Source organism: Carlito syrichta, unplaced genomic scaffold (assembly GCF_000164805.1).
Source record: "Carlito syrichta isolate Samal-C Ts95f unplaced genomic scaffold, Tarsius_syrichta-2.0.1 Scaffold288071, whole genome shotgun sequence".
In the NCBI taxonomy this organism is placed as follows: Eukaryota; Metazoa; Chordata; class Mammalia; order Primates; family Tarsiidae; genus Carlito; species Carlito syrichta.
In genome coordinates this window covers 1-20008 of record NW_007232167.1, presented here as the reverse complement: position 1 = coordinate 20008, position 20008 = coordinate 1, and the positions used below count along the sequence as shown (strand labels likewise).

General features: G+C 39.8%; 1 protein-coding gene across 1 annotated transcript in view; it reads left to right on the top strand.

Annotated features, from left to right (window-relative positions):
- The window catches only part of KIAA0319 (KIAA0319 ortholog), a gene marked incomplete at its 3' end in the record, with an annotated part of 41657 nt that extends 22989 nt beyond the window's left edge, over positions 1 to 18668 (top strand). The window contains exons 9-16 of the mRNA XM_008053325.1: positions 1448 to 1676; positions 5294 to 5417; positions 7387 to 7519; positions 8457 to 8605; positions 12080 to 12231; positions 13827 to 13965; positions 14613 to 14772; positions 18449 to 18668. Coding sequence (XP_008051516.1) covers positions 1448 to 1676; positions 5294 to 5417; positions 7387 to 7519; positions 8457 to 8605; positions 12080 to 12231; positions 13827 to 13965; positions 14613 to 14772; positions 18449 to 18668 — 1306 coding nt within the window. The remainder of the gene's footprint in view (positions 1 to 1447; positions 1677 to 5293; positions 5418 to 7386; positions 7520 to 8456; positions 8606 to 12079; positions 12232 to 13826; positions 13966 to 14612; positions 14773 to 18448) is intronic.
- Positions 18669 to 20008: the final 1340 nt, after the last annotated feature.

Below are 20008 nucleotides of genomic sequence, written 5' to 3'. Positions count from 1 at the left end.
CCCAGACGATCCTCTCGCTTTGGCCACTCAAAGTGCTAGGCTTGTAGGCGTGAGCCACCCTACCTGACCTCCCTGTATTATTTCTTGTTGGGTCTTTCCTTTCCCGACTTGCAATGCCAATCTGATCTGTGTCAAGTTTTCATATATGTGGGTCTGGTTTTAGATTCCCCATTTATTACTAATATCCATGATATTAAATATTCTGCAACATTATATCTGATGCTGGGCTGATATATTGGGGTGTATTAATTCAGCCCCATTATTCAATTTTTGGGAACATAGTTAAATTTTAGGGTACAAGTGACATTTCTGGGTTGGAGGTATGTATGTTTTTAAGGTGTTTGAGACATGTTGCCAGTTTATTGTCTACTTTTTATCTGCGGGTTTTGCTAATGTAGATTTGTGGGAACTTTCTGAAGGGAATTCAGAAAATGTATAATTAAAACTATGTCTCTAACACTTTAGTTATTGGAATCAAATGTATAGATAGTGAAATGCACTTTATAAGGAGTTTATTCATTTTAATTTAATTACCCTTTGCCATCTATTTGAAGCAGATTACTGCTGCTGGCCCAGGAAGAAACTCCCTTAAGGGCCCAGAAGGCGTTCTGACCCAGCCTGGTTGAGAAGGAAGGGCCTTAGGGGTTTGGGTTGCTGTCACAAGTGGAGTGTGGACTTTGGCTCTGTGGAGTATGGGATAGTGTGAAAGGAAGCTCAGCGTGCACAGGTGACCCTGTACATGTACCTTCCTTGCAAGGAAGGCTTGTGTTATCCCCACAGCTTCATTCTCATGTTCCTACTTATACCCCCTTAGCATTCATCACAGCTCCCCACTCCTTTCTTTAGCCCAGAGGGGTGAAGTGGCCTATTGGTGATGTCACTGGCCCCATTCCCACATAAGGAGACAGTTTAGCACAGGAGGGCCAGTGCAGTTTTCTTTGTTGCTTGTGTAGGTTGAATATTGGTTTATATTTGAACGTGCTTAATCCTAAAATTGCTTTGCAAAGAGTGTCCTGAAAACATTATTACACATTCTCTTGAAAATAAAAGAGTTAAAAAGCTTTGTGGCTGAAAATTCATGTCTCGACATGCTCATCCTGAAAGCAGAACTTAAACCTGATCCAGTTTGAGCCTCAGTTATTAGTAAGTAGCCTTATGTTGGCCGAGGATGGTTTCTTTGCCCATCATCTCAAAGACTAACCAGAAGCCCATGAAGCTTAAACTCTAACATGTGAAGATGTGATGAACAAAGAATAAAATAGTCAACAGCAACAAAAACAAACAAAAATATTCTCAAGTCTGTGTACATTTCTTGGCTTCATCCTCAAGTCTCTATTTATACCTGTTCTGAGTTGTTATGAAAACTGTACCATAAGCAGACTCAACTGATCATTTACCTTCAGATCTGGCATATTTTTACAATTACGGCTTCCTCTCTTTTTTGTAGGTTGACCATCACAGACTCGGATGGAGCCACAAACTCCACTACGGCAGCCCTCATAGTCAACAGTGCTGTGGACTACCCCCCAGTTGCCAATGCGGGACCAAATCAGACCATAACTTTGCCCCAGAACTCCATCACTTTGAATGGAAATCAGAGCAGTGATGATCACCAGATCATCCTCTATGAGTGGTCCCTGGGTCCTGGGAGTGAGGGCAAAGAAGTGGCCATGCAGGCAAGTCCTCTCTCCTGCCTTTAGACTTCTGTCTGTGTGTCTAGTATTGGTCTTGATGGGGGCGGGGGGTAGTTAAATCCAGAAACTTTGCTTTGTAAAATTGTCTGATATATTACAATTATTAGAAGAGCACCTAAACTCATAGGTTTTCCAAGTCTACGTCCCTTCCCATCACCCACCAATCCATGAGCATGAAATATTTTTCCACTTGTTTGTGTCACCTTTGATTTCTTTGAGCAGTGTTTTGTAGTTTTCATTGTAAAGATCTTTCACGTCTCTGGTTAGGAAGATGTCAAGATATTTCATTTTATTGTGGCTGTTGTGAATGGGATTGTGCTTTTTATTTGGGTTTTTGTTTGTTTATTTTTGGTGTAAAGAAATGTGATTGTCTTTTGCACATTTATTTTATGCCCTGAGACTTTGCCAAAGTCCTTTATCAGTACAAGGAGGTTTTTGACAGATTCTCTTGGGTTTTCAAGGTATACAATCATGTTATCTGCAAAGAGAGATAGCTTGACTTCCTCTTTTCCTATTTGGATACCTCTGATTGCCTTCTCTTCTCTGATTGCTCTAGCCAGGACTTCCAATACTATATTGAACAGGAGGGGTGAGCGTGGGAATCCTTGTCTTGTTCCAGTTTTCAGGGGAAATTGTTCCAATTTTTGTCTGCTTAGGAGTATGCTGGCTGTGGGTTTCTTGTAGATGGCTTTTACCTATTTTGAGGTATGTGTTCCACGTATGCCTAGATGTTTGAGCGTTTTTATCAAGAAGGGGTGCTGGAGTTTATCAAAAGCTTTTTCTGCATCTAATGATATAATCATGTGGTTTTTGTTTTGATGTCTGTTGATATATTTAATTACACTCATTGAACGAGCCTTGCATCCCAGGGATGAAGCCTACTTGGTCATGATAGATGATTTTTGCAGTGTGTTGTTGAATCCGGCTTGTTAGGATCTTGTTGAGAATTTTAGCATCTATGTTCATCAAGGATATTGGCCTATAGTTCTCTTTCTTTGTTGGGTCTTTACCTGGCTTGGGTATCAATGTGATGTTAACTTCATAAAATGATTTGGGGAGAGTTCCATCTTTCTCAATTGCCTGGAATACTTTCAGTAAGATTGGTATTAGTTGCTCCTTAAATGTCTTATAGAATTCTGCTGGAACGCCATCTGGTCCAGGACTTTTTTTTGTAGGTAGTTTTCTTATTACATAGTCAATTTCCTTGATTGTTATTGGTCTATTTTCTTCTTGTTTCAACCTAGGCAGGTTGTATGATGTCAGAAAGTCCTTCATTTCCTTAAGGTTTTCAAGTTTATTTCCATACAAGTGTACATAGTAGTCTCTAATGATCTTTTGTATTTCTTCAGGGTCAGATGTGACTTCATCTTTTGTATTTCTGATTGTGTTGATTTGGACTTTTTCTCTCTTTTTCTTGGTCAGTCTACCTAGGGGACCATCGATTTTGTTTATCCTTTCAAAGAACCAGCTTTTTTGTTTTGTTGATTTTTTGGATTATCTTTTTGTCTTCTATGTCCCGGATTTGGGCTTTTATTTTATCCATTTGGTAGTTCATCTATTTTAAAAATATTTTTCCTTTGTGCATTAATGTGTATGTGAGGCTTTGATCTGCATCCCCCCCAATTTTTTTTTCTTTTCTTTTTCCGTTTCTTTCTTATTTGTCATTCTCTGTTTATGTGTGTATGTGAATGATTGAGTGTTCATCTTTTGATTTTGTTGTTAATTTTTGCTCTTTTGTTCTTCTGAATTTTTTTATATTCATTTTTTATAGTTTAAGGGGTGTGTCAATAAATGTGTCAAGGTTCTACCTGAATCCCTTGTTAAAAAATTTTTTTCTTATTCTCCCCCTTTGGTCTTTTTGTCTTTCTTCTCTATTCACTTTGTACTAGACATGTGTGTGTGTGTTTAGTTTTCTTTTCATTTTTTTGTTGTGTTTTGTTTTGCTCTGCTTTGTTGTTATTCCAGATTGTTTTATAGTGTGTGTTGGTTTCTGCTTTGCATCGTCATAGAGTGGTGGTGGGAAGTGGATCTCAGGGAACACATACCACAATAAGTGAACATTTTAATTTGTAAGCAGCTTCTGATTCCTAGTGCCCCATCCCCCACTTTATTTGGATTTAAAAAACTAGAAGAGATAGCAAAACTTTCCATCCACCATTCTATTTCAAAACAGAACAAATCCAGAGCCCAGATCAGGGAAGAATAAAGAACTGAGCAAACATCAGAAGGGAAAGCCTCTCCCACTGACACTGAATAACAGAACTAAAGAAAAAAACAAGAGATTTGTCACAAATGAGGGAAAGTCAAAGTAAGACCTCAGGCAATTCCAAGTCTACCAAAGACAAAACTCCTGAGAAATCAGATTGGTGCCCAAACAATGGAAGTCACCAACAACTGGCCCCAGAATACAACAGGGATTAGGGAATGATTAGAAAGAGTGAATAAGACTCAAGAAAGACAAGATGCAACACTGAAAGAACTTGTAACAGAGATTCTGGCAATAAAATAAAATAAATAAAAATATAATTTTTGATTACAAAAGTAATATAAAAACTGTAAAAAAAAAGTTTACATAAATTCTGGTAAAGTGGAAATACACTTTAACCACCCTTTCATCCAAGTCTCCTTATTGTAGATAATGACGGTTATCAGTTTAACATATGTACTTCCAGAATCTTTTCTATGTGTTTATATACATGTGTACATGTAGCAACATCTATAACATTGTTTGCATTGTTCCACAACTCCCTTTTGCTTAATATGTCTTTGACATTTCCCATTTTGGCATTTATAAATCTGTCTCATTCTTTTAATATTATTCAGGGTGATATGGCTGTAGACTGCCTCATTCTTTCAAGCTTCCTTCTTTTCTTTTTTTTTTTGAGTTGGAGTCTCACTGTTGCCCAGACTGGAGTGCAGTGGCTACTCCTGGCCACCACAGCCTAGGCCTGCTGGGCTCCGGCGATCCTTCCGCCTTAGCCTTCCAAGTAGCTGGAACTACAGGCACGTGCTACCATGCCTGGCTAATTTTTTTTTTGATTTATTGTAGAGGTGAGGTCTCGCCAAGTTGCCCAGGCGGGTCTCGAACCCGCGGGCTCGGGCAATCCACTCACCTCAGCCTCCCAAAGGCACGGGATTACAGGCTGAGCCACCAAGCCCGGCAAGCTTCCTTCTTTTAAACTAGCATTCTGTATTGTGTCATAGTATGTTCAGCCATTCTCCTGTTGATGGATTTTTAGGTCTTTTCCATTTTTTTGCTATTATAGATTTTACTTCAACATCCACGTGTGTGCCTCATTGTGCATTTCTCTTAGTGTAGATACTAGGAAGTGGAATTACTAAGCTAAAGAATGTGCTCATTTAACATTTTAATATATGTTGCCAGGTTGGCTTCCAAAAAGGTATTAATTTACACTCCTTCAGTGGTGTATGGGGATATACAGTGGATTTTAGGTTGCGTTTTCCTGGAGACACACATTTCTTTTTTGGGTAAGATTCCCGGATTAAGTAAAATCGTTAATTTTCCTTATGTCATACTCTTTCTTATGCTCTAATTATTTCTTCTTTTTGTTTTCATTTTTGTATTTGCTATTACTTAGGGAGTACAGACACCATACCTCCATTTATCTGCAATGAAGGAAGGAGGTTATATGTTTCAGCTGATGGTGATGGATTCATCAGGGCAACAATCTACTGCTGTGGTTTCTGTGATTGTCCAGCCTGGTAGGTGAATGGAAAAGAGATTGGGCCCTAGAGAGTAAAGCAGAAGTGGTTGCCGGGCTGCAAGGCTTTGGATATGCCAAATTTGGCGGTGATGGACTGTGGGAGCTGAAGCTCCATGTGAAACCAATTTTCTTTTGAGGTGTTGAATCTTGCCTTGACTGTGTCTAAGTCATGATATGAAGGACGAAATGAGAGCCAATTCCAACACCACTTGTGGGCTCCAATTTGCCATTCAGACACGCCCATGTGTCCCATGCTGCTGCAGAGAGCTCCGAATGGTCATGAAGAGGCTGGTTGTTATCTGTGTCCTGACACTCACATGTCTCCAGACATTGGAGAGTTGGCTCCTCTTCAACTCCACAGTCCATTCATAGTTTCATGAAAACCCAGGACTCCACCCATCTCCAGAGTTAAAAAACCTTGTAGGTAGCTAGACTTTTGCTTGGCAATGGTCTTTGCTTTAGAACTTTTCTAGAAGAGGCCTGTTCCAGAAATTCTATCCAGTGTTCTGGCAATGAGAATATACTCAACCTATAGACAGCTAGTTTATGTATTTCACTACTATGTGAAAAGTGCTATTAGCTAGGCCCTAGAAATGTGGAATTAAACAAGATAGGTTTGGCCTCTGCCCTTACAGGGCTTATGGGTGAGTTCACATACAGCTGTGGGTCAGTGCTTTACTAGGGGAATGACAGGATGATGGGCCCATAGAATGGGCACCTGCCTGGCCTTGAGGCATTTGTAAAGAGCTCTGATATGAGCTCAGGGTTGAAGCATGAATAGCAGTTAGCCAGTGAAGAAGGTGAAGGGTAGGCAGTGGAGGGCACAAGGAAGAGTTCCTCCTAGGCAGAAGGCACATATGCGTGAAAGAGTCCCATATGAAATTTGTGTGACTGGAGAGAGAGAAAAAGGGGTGGGATGTGGGAGTGTGGGAGGCCAAGACTGGAATGACAGCAAATGATCCAAGAGAGGCAGGAGCTCTGTCGTAAAGGGCTTTGTAAATGTATGGTCATGTTATAATGCTATAAGAAAGTGATTGGCAGTAGTGGAAAACTGTCGGGGGGCGGGGGGCTGGCAGTTGACACAAACTACTAGGGGAGGGAGGGGCATACCTCATCAACAAGGGAACCTGCATAATTGGTGTTTATATATCTAACCCTTAATTGTACCCCACATCTTTGTAATAAATAATTTTTAAAAGAGAAAAAAATACTATAAAAAATAAAAAAAATTAAAAAATGAAAGAAAATAAATTTTTGTCCAAGGGGGAAAAAATGTATGGTCATGTAAGTGTTTTGTCTAAGCACAAAGGGCACCAACTGAAATGTACAGAATAGGATCATGGAGGTGTGACATGGCCCAGATGTTGAGTAATAGATGCCTCAGTTCTGACTACATGACTTTTTTTGTTAACAGAATTGTTATCTATTCATATCAATAACAATATCAATGATACTTTATATCTTTTACTTTTTTCAACATTTAACTGAAATGTTTTAAACATTTACAGTTTACCAGACACTGTGTTAGAACTGGGGCTGCAAAGATGAAAGAAAGTAAGCCCTTCCTGGCAAAGCAGTTCTCTTTGTGCTGGTGTACCCTCCCACTTCCCTCTCTCTTTCCCGCCCTTTCTTTGTTCTTTTTCCCCCCGCCTGCCTCCCTTTCTATCTACTTCCCTCTATCTTTCCTCCCTCTCTCTTCTTACCCTTCTTTCCTTTCCTTCTCTCTTGATTTTATAACTTTTGAAGATAGACCAAAATATGTCTACCAGGGAACACTTTCTTGCTGCCAGTCTCAAACTCAGATGATTCAACTCCATGGTCAGCTAGGAAACTGCAGTGCTTCACTCCAGGTTTTCCATAGTGCATATCCTAGCAGCTACTGTGTTTCAATATGAGTAATGTGCTTAAATTAAGAAATCAGGAGATTGTAGATGTAATACAAAGACATACTGTTTCTGTCATTCTAGAAAGCAATAGGCCTCCGGTGGCTGTGGCCGGCCCTGATAGAGAGCTGGTATTCCCAGTGGAAAGTGCTACCCTGGATGGGAGCAGGAGCAGTGATGACCACGGCATTGTCTTCTACCACTGGGAGCATGTCAGGTAGTCTATCTTCGCACTGGGCTACTACACTCATGCCTGTGCTGAATTCTAACATGACCCTTTTTGGGGGGATATAGAATAAACAATCATCTTGAGCTTGCTAAGGAGTCGGGATTTAAGCATGTTTCTAGAAGTCACTGAGTATCATTGATTAAAAAGTATATCAAGTGTGAATGAACAATCATTGACAGTGGAGGGGACTGGAGCCCAGGGCAGGTGGACAGGACTGTCTTGGTGTGAATAAGCTCATGACAGAAGAGGTTTAGGGAAACCTGTTTATGTTCTGTCCACACTCAACCCACCCTGCAGTGATGGTAGACAACAGAAATGTAGAGGACAAGGAGATACTCCTATTATCTAACATTTTCTGAGCTTTCCATGCTTAATCTTATAGAATTATATGTCAATTCTTAAGCGGTAAATACTAATATTATTCCCATATTAAAGTTGAAAAAACAGGTTTGTAGAGATCTTCGAAAACTAAGACTGCCCAGACAGTAAGAGAAAGAGTTGGAATTCAAACCTAGGTTTTTGACTACCAAACCCATCTTCTTAATGACTACACTGCATTTCCTCTCTGAGGAGACTGATTATTCCTCCTCCATACTCTTCCTAAAGATACATGAGGATTTAACCTAATTTTATTCAAAACAGAGAAGAGAGTGGTTCCTAAGGCTCCATTTCCCAAAAATAGATCTTTTCACAAGAACAGAAATCTTTTTCCCGGGAATCTAGCAGGCTTGTTCTGAAATAGGCTTTAGTTTATTGCTCTTTCACTGGACTAGTATGCAAGTGAATGAGGATTTTTCTTAGAATTCTCTAAGTGGTACATATGTGTATTAAGCTGAAAAAAAATTCCTAGGGGCACAAATCACATGCCTACTGTATTCAGAATCCCACACCACCCTCTTTTGTTAACCACTTTTGTGTTTTATAGAGGCCCCAGTGCAGTGGAGATGGAAAATATTGACAAGGCGATAGCCACTGTGACTGGCCTTCAGGTGGGAACCTACCATTTCCGGTTGACAGTGAAAGACCAACAGGGACTGAGCAGCATGTCCACCCTCGCCTTGGCTGTGAAGAAGGGTGAGCTGGTCTGATGGTGAACCGGGCTGGACCTGCTCTGCTTTCCAATCCCTCAGGATTCTAAGCTACCCATGATTGTTCAGAGATGCTGATGTTTGCTTATTTGTTCACAGCAGATGCTGATTTCTGTCTCACCAAGAAAAGCCAATCTTCTTCTATTCACATTTACTGTTTTCTAATTGCCCTCTGCAAGGAGACAGCACTTCCTATTGTTTGTAGAGTAAATCTTCTAATGGTTTCATTCTCTTTTTGTGACTGCTGGCAATTAAAGATCCATGTCCAAATGACACTATTATGCTTTGTTTTCTCTCTTCCTTGGAATTCAAGAGCAGAGATGTTTTCAAGTTATATATTGTTTCTTAATGTCAACTTAATTGTCTAGGCTAGTGCAGTACAGCTTTAAGAATATGTTTCCTTGTCTGTCTTTCCATTTGACTGTGAGCTGCTTTAGTGCCTTAGCTTCAGATATTGCTGTATCCTTATTATAGCAGAGTACTGGCCTCATGGCAAATCAGAAATGTCAGATGAATTAATGAATGATTGATTACCATGTGTTGAAGTGCAGAGGAGTAAAAGCATGACTGGATGGAGAGATACAAGTACAGCAAGAGTGTGGGGCACAAGAAGAGTGGCTGTGGCCTGAGGCAGAGACTCTGGCAGGGAGGATCCTACGTGCTGTGGGTCATGCTTTGGAGTTTGGACTTTATTTTCTGGGCAGTTGGGAGAGCCTGAAGCAATTTTATCAGCAAAGTGATATAGATTTTAATTTTTTTCAAATATTTTATTGTAGAGATTTTTACCATACATAAAAGTAGAATATTTTTAACAGACTATTCTATATGATCATATGCTCCTCATCCAGCTTTAAAAGCTGTTAACGTTTTGCCAATTTTGTTTCATTTGTAATTCAGATTTTATTTTGGGGGGAGATTTTCTTTTTAAAAATTTTTATTTTAAAAATGAGGGGTACACTTCAGGATTAGGTATACAAGTGGTCATCAAACAGGTAAAGTTTGAACCCCAACCTTTTTGGTCCCCACTTCACCTGGTTTGAGATCCAATATCCTTATTGATATTATGTGCTCCCTCCTCCCTGCTTTGGCAGTTTCTGGCTACTGCCAATCCCTTTTTTATAGTATTATCCCTTTCTTATAGTATTATGTTAAATGTTCAGGGTCCGCTTATAAATGAGAACATGTGGTACTTAGTTCTTTGTTTCTGTGATAGATCACTAAGTATTACAGACTCTAAAACAGTTCAAGTTGCTGTGGAGCCCATAATTTTGTCCTTATTTATGACTGCATAATATTGTTGGAGTATTTTCAAGCAAACTCTAGCATCATGTCATTTTGTAGGATTGGGGGGTTTTTTAGGGGGGAGTTTTTTTTGTTTGTTTTTTGAGTTGGAATCTCACTCTGTTGCCCAGGCTAGAGTGCAGTAGCAAGCTCAAAGCCACCATAGCCTCGACCTGCTGGGCTCAGGAGATCCTTCCACCTCAGCCTTCCAAGTAACTGGAACTACAGGCAGGCACTATCACACCCTGCTGATTTTTTGATTTATTGTGGAGATGAGGTCCTGCCAAGTTGCCCAGGCTGGTCTCGAACCCCTGAGCTCAGGTAATTCTCTTGCCTTGGCCTCCCAAAGTGCTGAGATTACAGGCTTGAACCACCATACCCGGCCTAGGATTTGGATTTTTTAAAAGATAATAGGTTAATGAGAAGAGAGGTTGAAAGTTGGGAGAACAGTTAGAAGGCAGATGCCATAGTCTGGATAAGAGATGGTATGAGCTCCATCAGAGGCCAACAAAGGAAAAACGGAGCAAAAGGATAGATCGGAAAGATATTTTGGAGTCTGAATTCTCAGGACTTGGGAACTTAGAGTGATCTGGCAGGTAAGAAAGATGTTGTCTAAGGTGACCAAGAATTTTTTCTGTAGCATATGAGTAGGTGATGGTGCAATGATTGGAGTTAGGACTCACAGAAGAGCAGCAGCAGGTTTGCAGGGGTTGGGGGAATTAATTTTAGATTTGGATATTGAGGTTGTGGTAATGGACTGTCTGGATGCGGTGCTTAGGGGAGCATTGTGACTGGAGTTCAAGAGTGTGGGGACATAAGCATAAAAGGAGAGTGACTGTTCTAGGTTCCAACTGTAAACCTAGATAGAGTCTAGATATTGATTTTAGCAAAATGAGTTTTGGGCTAACTCAGTTTACTGCCAGTATATTTCTATTTTTTTCTAGCTTTCCCCTATATTCCCAATGGAATTAAGCCCTCTTAACTCCAGACTCCCCACCTCACTCCAAATGGAGTGTGGTGAATGAAATGGAAAAGCTAGTAATGGCACCAAGTCTCTGGCTCTAGTCTCTGGTGTCATTTCTCAGGATGGAGATGGCTGATGACCTGGGAATGATTGATAACTCCCTTAGGGGTCTGGCTGTCCTCACCTCTGTTTTCTGTTGCTTGACTTGTTTTTAGGGAAAGTCGAGCAATTTCAGGTTAAGTCTCAGAGCCCCATCTGAACATGTGGCCTTTGGCTCACAGCAGCCTCGTCTCCAAACTACAGTTGTGTCTTATGGTCTCCCCACTGATACCCCAGGCTTGCTAGGTGCTCTCTGACCCCTCTTCCTTATGGCTATTACATCAGAAATGGCTCTTACATTACTTTATTTATACTTAACACCTCGTCAGAGAAGTAGGGTCTAATTATTATTTACACAAATTTTATTTATTTTTTATTTTTTGAGTTGGAGTCTCACTCGGTCGCCCAGACTGGAGTGCAGTGGCTGCTCCTGGCCACCGCAGCCTCGCCTGCTGGGCCCTGGCGATCCTTCTGCCTCAGACTTCCGAGTAGCCGGAATTATAGGCATGCGCTACCACGCCCGGCTGATTTTTTGATTTATTGTAGGTAGAGATGAGGTCTCGCTGCTCAGGTGGGTCTCGAACCCGCAGGCTCAGGCAATCCACTCACCTCAGCCTCCCAAAGGCGTGGGATTACAGGCTGAGCCACCGAGCCCGACTTATTTACACAAATTTTTTAAAAATCTTAGGCAGTCAAGATTTGTCAATACTAGAAAATGAAATATTTCTCTGGCCAGATAGTGTGGACAAGTACAAAATGTTCCAGACTATATTTTAAATAAAATATTTTCACTTTCAGGACCTTAAATGTAAGATCATTATTTCTCTTTTTCAGTGAAAGAAAAACCGTAACAAGTATTTTAAAAATTTCTAATGTATAGCCTGCCACCTGCTTTACCGTTTTCATCTCAAATTGTAACTAGCTAAGCACAAACAGAGCTTGGACAAAGTCTATATGTTATCTTACAAAGATTTGGGGACAGAAAATAATGGTTTTTTTGATGTTTTAAATCTACATACTTTATCTGCAAGGTGGAAGAGTTTTATGACACACTTCTTCTCTCACCAGTGTTTTAAATCAATCTCTTTGCTTTCATTTTTGCTATATTTGACTTAGAAAATAATAGTCCTCCAAGAGCCCAGGCCGGTGGCAGACATGTTCTTGTGCTTCCCAATAATTCCATTACTTTGGATGGTTCAAGGTCTACGGATGACCAAGGAATTGTGTCCTATCTGTGGATCCGGGATGGCCAGAGTCCAGCAGCTGGGGTGAGTACTGAAAGAGAATTGCTTCTAGACTACTTGTCATTACATCTGTATTAGCTGGTCAGCTTAGGCCACCACAAGAAAATACCAGACTGGGAGGCTTAAACAACGGGAATTTATTTTCTCACTGTTCTGAAGGCTGAGAAGACAGGATCAAGGTGCTGACAAGTTCAGTTTTTGGTGAGGTTCTCTTCCTGACTTGCAGACAGCCATCTTCTCACTGTGTCCTCACATGGCTGGGAGAGAGAGAGATTTTGTGTTCTGGTGTCTCTTCTTATAATGACACCAGTTGTATCAGATCTGGCCCCACCCTTATGATCTCATTTAACCTCAAATACCTCCTTATGGGTCCTGTTTCTAGTTACAACCATATTGGGGTTAGAGCTTCAACACATGAATCTGAGAGGGACACAATTCACCCTATAGCAGTGTCTTTATTATGACCTCAACCCTTTATACCTTTCCTACAAGGTGCTTATTGGTTCTACATTAGAGTCTTCTAGGGCTGTGGGCTGGAGGCAGCAGGCTGCTGTTAGATTTAAACAAAAGCTGAGGTTCTTTCTGACCTTTTTCTGACCAGACTTTGGATGGAGCAGGAAACTGTAACCTGGAAGGACTTTGAAGCCAAGTCTTCCAGCAAGAGTCATTCAGCTCCTTAGCTTCCCTGACATTCCTATTTTGGCTCAAGGGATTCTTTCTTCTTCCTCATATTGTACTAGATATGTCAAAAGGTCAAGTATTGTTATCTACATTTCATAGGTGCAAAAAGTGAAATGCAGAGATGAAAAGTAACTTAACCAAACTAATTCCTAATCAAACCAGACAAACCCAGGTTTTTAGCTCCTGGAAGGCATTTCCTCCCTCTCTTAGGCTATAAATGTAGGTACAACTTCATTCCTGCAGTTGCTAAGGACTGAAGAGGTACAAATTCTTTTGGAGATACACCAAAGGCGTAGTCACAGGGAAATAATTTAAAATGCATTAAACTTTCTAAAGCACTTCTAGAAATATTACTGTTCCGCTAGATGGTGGATTAGCTTTTAAGTGTAACTGTAATGGGTCTCTGCTCAGAGCACTCGTTTTTTGTTACCATTCTCTTCCGTTAGGAAGCTACCATCCCTTCTGTTAGCAGGGGTCTGGAAGTTTCTTCTATAATTCTTTGGAGCTTTGAGGCTCACAGAACAGAGATGTTTCTACACAGGCTTTTGTGTCACTTGACTAGGTTAATGTGATACACTGTGAGGGAACTCAAGATGAAAGTATTGTAAAACTATGTTTGAAAGTAAGTCCCAGAAAACCCATATTCTGTCCTTGGAGTCCTTACCCTAATTCAAATAGCCTTTCCCTCTGTTGTATAAAAATTATCATTTGGTAATACCTAGAAGTGCTTATTAACTCAGCTCTGCACATACTCTCGGAGGAGTTTGTGCCCCCTGATGCTTTTCAGGGAAGAGGTGCTAAGGATTACTCTCATCCAACCTACTAGCCTCATTCCTCTTCAGCCTCCCCCTTGAGGTTATACATGTGTTAAAAAGATGGAATTGACAGAAGCCCAGAAATTGGGAATGGAGGATTGACAACTTCTCTGTTAATTTTAGGATGTCATCGATGACTCTGACCATGGCGTGGCCCTGCAGCTTACAAATCTGGTGGAGGGAGTGTATACTTTCCACTTGCAAGTTACTGACAGTCAGGGAACTTCGGATACGGACACTGCCATTGTGGAAGTGCAGCCAGGTGCGTTCCTGGGCTCAGGATAGGCCCACATAGTCTGGCTGGTCAGCCTTTGGGATCTTTGCAGTTAACAAGTGTGACCTAGGGTGGGAGGTCTCCTGTAGCTGGCTCTAGCACTTGGCTGGGCCCACTTTGAGGATTTCTCTCATAACTTATTAAGGAGAGAAAAGTTTCTGGCAACAAGAGTTTCTTTTCACTCTTGTTTTCCTGCCAGAAGACCTAAAGTAAAGTGGACAAGGGCTTCAGTATGGGAGCATTGAGAGTTGGCAGCTCCAGTGAGGTGGCGGTAACAACCCCAGTGTAAACTGGACCCAGCAGTTATCTTGGAAACAAAGTTATCTTTTTGGTCCTGGGGAAGTGTGTGAAGGACCAAAATTTCAAGTTAGCCCAGAGGCTAATTAGATACAACTGATTGTCTTCTGGGACTCCCCTCACCCCCCCCCCCCACAAATTGACAACAAACTGTGATAAAACAAAAAAAACTACTTCCAGATAATGGCCACTGTGATGCTTAGAAGAATTTATCTAAATTGAATCCTAAACCCAAATGTAGAAATGGTAGAATAATTTTAAACTCTTACTGAGTCTTCGCTCCATATATCGTCAGGCAGTGCTCTCTGAGTGGAAATCCCATATCTTCTTTTTCCTAGACCCCAAAAAGACTGGCCTGGTGGAGCTGACCCTGCAGGTTGGCGTCGGGCAGCTGACAGAGCAGCGAAAGGACACCCTTGTAAGGCAGCTGGCTCTGCTGCTGAACGTGCTGGACTCGGACATTAAGGTCCAGAAGATCCAGGCCCACTCGGATCTCAGGTATGAGCTGCACACTGAGGCAGGGCCAGGACCCTACAAGGTTCCAGTTCTTTCCTCACCCCATTCCAGCAGAAAGCTGCTCATTCCTCTGTCTGTTCTGTATTTTTGTACATACTTTTATCCCATTCATGTACTTTTTTTTCCTCTAAGGACAGAAGTAAGGACAGCATTATTCTAGGTCCTTCCTACAAGGCTCAGTAAATGTTTGTTGACTGAGACTGTTCTGAGTGAAGGAGTTAAGAAACAGCAGAGAGAGAGCTGGTTGTTAGCTCTAGTGCCTTCAGAGGCAAATGGCCAGGGGCATGGGAATAGGATGTTTCACTGGCAGACTTCTTCCCCGCCCACATTCATGGGGAATGAATCGTCTCTCGACATGAAAATTACCATCCGTGGTCTCCTGGGAGTATATGAGGCTTTATTTTAATCAGATTTTTGTATTTAATTTTTTTATTTTTAAACTCTTACTCAACCTAGATTTCAGTGGGAAGAGAGAGATAAAAATTATGAGAATGAAAACCTACCATTCATAGCAACTCCACTTTCCAGCTATTGTCTGCACTTCTACCTTGGTTAGTTTTCCAATGAACTGAAGTTTACTTAGAAAAATACCAAACTAAAACATACTCTAAGTATTTTTTATGGAACTCTTTCTAAAATGAATCATAGATTTCCTTTACTTATAAAATATCAAATACTAAATCAAAGACATATCTGAAAATCAACAAAACCGAAGGTTGTTTATTGGGCAGATTAACAAAATTGATAAACCTTTAGCTAGATTGACCAAGAAAAAAGAGAGAAGACTCAAATTACTAAAATCAGTAAGAAAATAAGAGACACTACTACTGACTTTACAAAAATAAAAAGGATTATAAAAGAATACTGTGAATAATTATATGTCGACAAATTAGATGAAATGGACGAATTCCTAGAAAAACACAGATATAAAATCTTACTTGGGGCTGGCACACAGGCCCATGCCTGTAATCCCAGCATTTTGAGAGGCCATGATAAGAGGATTACTTGACCATAGGAGTTCAAGACCAGCAGGGGCAATATAGTGAGATCTTGCCACTACAAAAAATGAAAATTAGCCGAGTGTGGTGGCATAAGCCTATAGTTCCAGTTACTTGGGAGGCTGAGCCGGGAGCATCACTTGAGACTAGAAGTTCAAGGCTGCAGTAAGCTATGATTGTGCCACTGCCCTCCAGTCTAGGCTACAGAGTGGTACCCTGACTCAAAAGAGTCAAAACAAAACAAAACAAGACAAGGCAAAAACTTACTTGAGAAAAAAATAAAAAATCTGAATAGACCTATAACAAGTAAAGAGAATGAATCAGTAACTTAAAAACTTCCCACAAGACCCAGGATCAAATGACTTCACTGGTCCTTGGTCTGCAAAACTTTAAAAAAATTAGCACATGTTTTTTATTTTCTATTTTTACAAACTTTTCCAGAAAATAGAAGGGAACATTTTCCAACTTGTGCTGTGAGGCCAGTTTTACCCTGACACAAAAATCAAAGATATCACAAGAAAAAAAACTATAGACCAATATCCTTTGTGAATACAGAATCAAATGCCTACAACAAAATGCTATCAAACTGAATCCAGTGACATATTAAAAGAATTACATACCATAATCAAGTGGAATTTATCTCAGGAATGTAAATATGGTTCAACATATGAAAATAAATAAATGTAATATACCACATTAATAGAATAGAGGACAAAAACACATGATCATCTTAATAGGAACAGAAAAAACATTGAACAAAATCTAACACTCTTTTATGATAGAAGTCCTTGTTGTGGGTTGAATTGTCTCCACAGAAAGATACATTCAAATCCTGACTCCTGGTATTTGTGAATGTGACCTTATTTGGAAATAGGGTCATTTCAGATGTAATTAGTTAAGATGAAGTCATCCTGGAGTAGGGTGGGCTCTTAATCCAATATGACTGGTGTTCTTATAAGAAGAGGATAAGAAATACACAGGAACACAAGAAGAACACCATGTATGGCAGACGCAGAGATGGGAGTGATGCATTTACAAGCCAAGGAATACCAAGGATTGCTGGCAATGTCAGAAACTAAAAGAAAAGCAAGATACAGATTCTCCCATAGAGTTTTCAGAGACAGAATGGCCCTGCTGACACTTAGATTTTGGACTTCTAGACATCAAAACTGTGAGAAGAGATTTCTGTTGTTTTAAGCCACTAGTCAATGATCCTTTTTTACAGCATCCATGGGAAACTAATACTGATTTGAATAGACATTTCTCCAGATAAAATATATACAAATGGCCAACAAACACATGAAAAGATGCTCATCATCATTAGTTGTCAGGGAAATTCAAATCAAAACCACATTGTGATACCTCTTTGTATCCACTAGGACTGCTATAATTGAAAAAGCAGGTTATAGCAAGTGTTGGGGAATATATGGACAAACTGGAACACTTATACATTGCTGGTGGGCATGTAAAATAGCATAACCAATATGAAAAACAGCTTGGCGCTTCCTCAAAATGCTAATCATAGAGTATGGCAATACTACCCATTAATTCCACTCCTAGGTATATACCCAGGAGAAATGGAAAACTTATGTCCACATATGCACTTGTGTCTGAATGTTAACAGCATGTATTCATAATAGCCAGAATGTAGGAATAACTCCAATGTCAATCAACTGATGAATGGATAAAAATGTGATATATTCATATCATACATGTGTATAATATTATTTGACAGTAAAAAGGAATGAAATATTGACACATGCTACAACATGTGTGAACTTTGAAATCACTTGGCTAAATGAAAGAAATCAGACACAAAAGGTCACATATTATATTACTCCACTTATATAGTGTCCGGAATAGTCAAATCCATAGAGATTAAAAACTAGATTAGTGGTTACCAGGGACTGTCGGGAGAGGGGGACTGTTGGGAGAGGGGAATGAGGAATAGCTGCTAACGGGTATAGGTTGTCTTTTGGGGGTGATGAAATGTTCTGGAATTAGATAATGTTGGTAGTTGTACAACTTTGTGAATATACTAAAAGCCATTGGATTTTACTTTAGAAGGGTTAAATTTTATGGTATGTAAAATACATCTCACTACAAAAGATAAAAAGGAAGACATGTCTGAAAGTTATCATTTTGTGTATTGTTGTATCTGTTTGCACACATGTACACATTGCTCTTTTTAAAAAACTTACTATTATGGATTTATTACAAAGGATACGCTAAAGGACACAGATGAACAGCCAGTTGAAGAGGTACATAGGGCAAGGTCTGGAAGAGTCCTGAGCTTCTACCTTGTGGAGTTTTGGTTATAACCATCTTTCCAGCTAATAGGTTCATTCCAGTTCATCAACCCAATAGCTTTCCAAACCCCTTTGGCTAGGGATTTTTAAAAATTGATACAAAACTTATATAATCACTCCTTTTATTGTAGGTTTGTCTTTGATCAGGTGTCCTCTGAGACTAAAGAGTCTTTATTTATTAATAGAAGCAGATCAATTCCTCATCCTCCAGATATGCCCTTGTGTCCTTGCCAAGCCACACAGCTGTAGCAGTCTACCTCCCCAACTTCACAGGCCAGATGCTTTGGTGAACATGTCATGTTGGTCACCATTTGACCATGTGACTGTCTTCTCTCATTGTTTCCTCTGTAGCACCATGATTGTGTTTTATGTACAAAGTGGGCCACCTTTCAGGGTTCTCAAAGCTGCTGAAGTCACCCGAAATCTGCACATGCGGCTTTCAAAGGAGAAGGCTGACTTCTTGCTTTTCAAGGTCTTGAGGATTGACACAGCAGGTATGTCCCTTACAGAAATATTCCAAAAGAATCAGACTAGCCAATCATGGATAAGTTTTACAGGCACAGAAAGACAAGTGACATGCAAACATTTTCACTTTAGCATCCAGGGACTTGTTTTGCATTTATCTCTTCAATAGGTTTCCTGTAACACACATTTGCCAAGTACTCTTTGTCTTGGAAGAAAATTGGAGAGCAATAATAGTGGTGGGTTAAAATTTAAGATTATACTCACAGATAATGGCTGCTGGCAGAAATTTCATATCTAAGCTGTCAAAGCAATGTTAAAGAAGTGTTATTGTCTGGAAAAACCATGTGTATAACACGTTTCCCTTTGATATCATGCATGTGATAATTGTGATGGTGGTGTCATGCAGCTTCTTGAAAATTTAAGAGTTTGTAAATGCCATCTCCAGTTGTTCCTCTTGTCTTAGCGACTCACTTGTCACTCTTTCTAGGGCATGATTCATAGTCCCATAGTCCCTGTCTTCATCTCATGAGTAACACAAATCTCTTATGATGTTGAACCGGTCATTTCAATAGACCCCGAGTAACTTAAGAGTTATGAGGGATTTGATATTTGGGCATAAAACTTAATTTGTTTCAGATATACATCTATAGTTGACTTTCTCGATTATAATATGTAGTAACTTAATTTTTAATAACTTTTTTCCAGGTGAAAAGTAATATTTATTTATTGTAGAAAATTTGGAATATCCAGAGAGGCACAATGAAGAAAATAATCCTCTAGATTATAGAGTCTAGAATTCCCACCTCCCAAAGATAACTTGTGTTAATATTTTGATGTATTTCCTTCCTTCCCTCATCGCTAGAAACACTTAATATGGTCAATATGATTTGATGCATATTATAAATCTGATTTTTAACTTCAACACATATTATGATCATGTTCACAAATCCCTTAAAATTTCTCTTCAATCAGATATGAATACTATGACCACATAGTATTACACCCTGGATGTAATTATGTGACCAGCCTCTATTCATGAACTTTAAAGTTGATTTTTTTTTTTTCTTCATTAATCAGTATTTTTTATTATGGTTTTGTGGGGTACAGTTAAGGGTTAGGTGTACAATGACGTTTCATTCAGGCACCCTGTAGATAAGAAGTGTTTTCCCATCCCCCGACAGATATTTGCTACTGTTAATCCCATCCCCCTCCCCCCCATAGTTTCGCAGTACCATCTGTCATTTTCTCATAGTATTGCATTGGATGTTCAAGGTCCATTATATGAGTGAGAACATGTGATATTCGGATTTTTGTTTTTGTGAGAGGTCACTCAGTATTATAGACTCTAGTTCCATCCAGGTTGCAGCGAAATTCATGATTTTGTTCTTTTTTATGGCTGCGTAGTATTCCATCGTGTATATGTACCACATTTTTTTAATCCAGTCC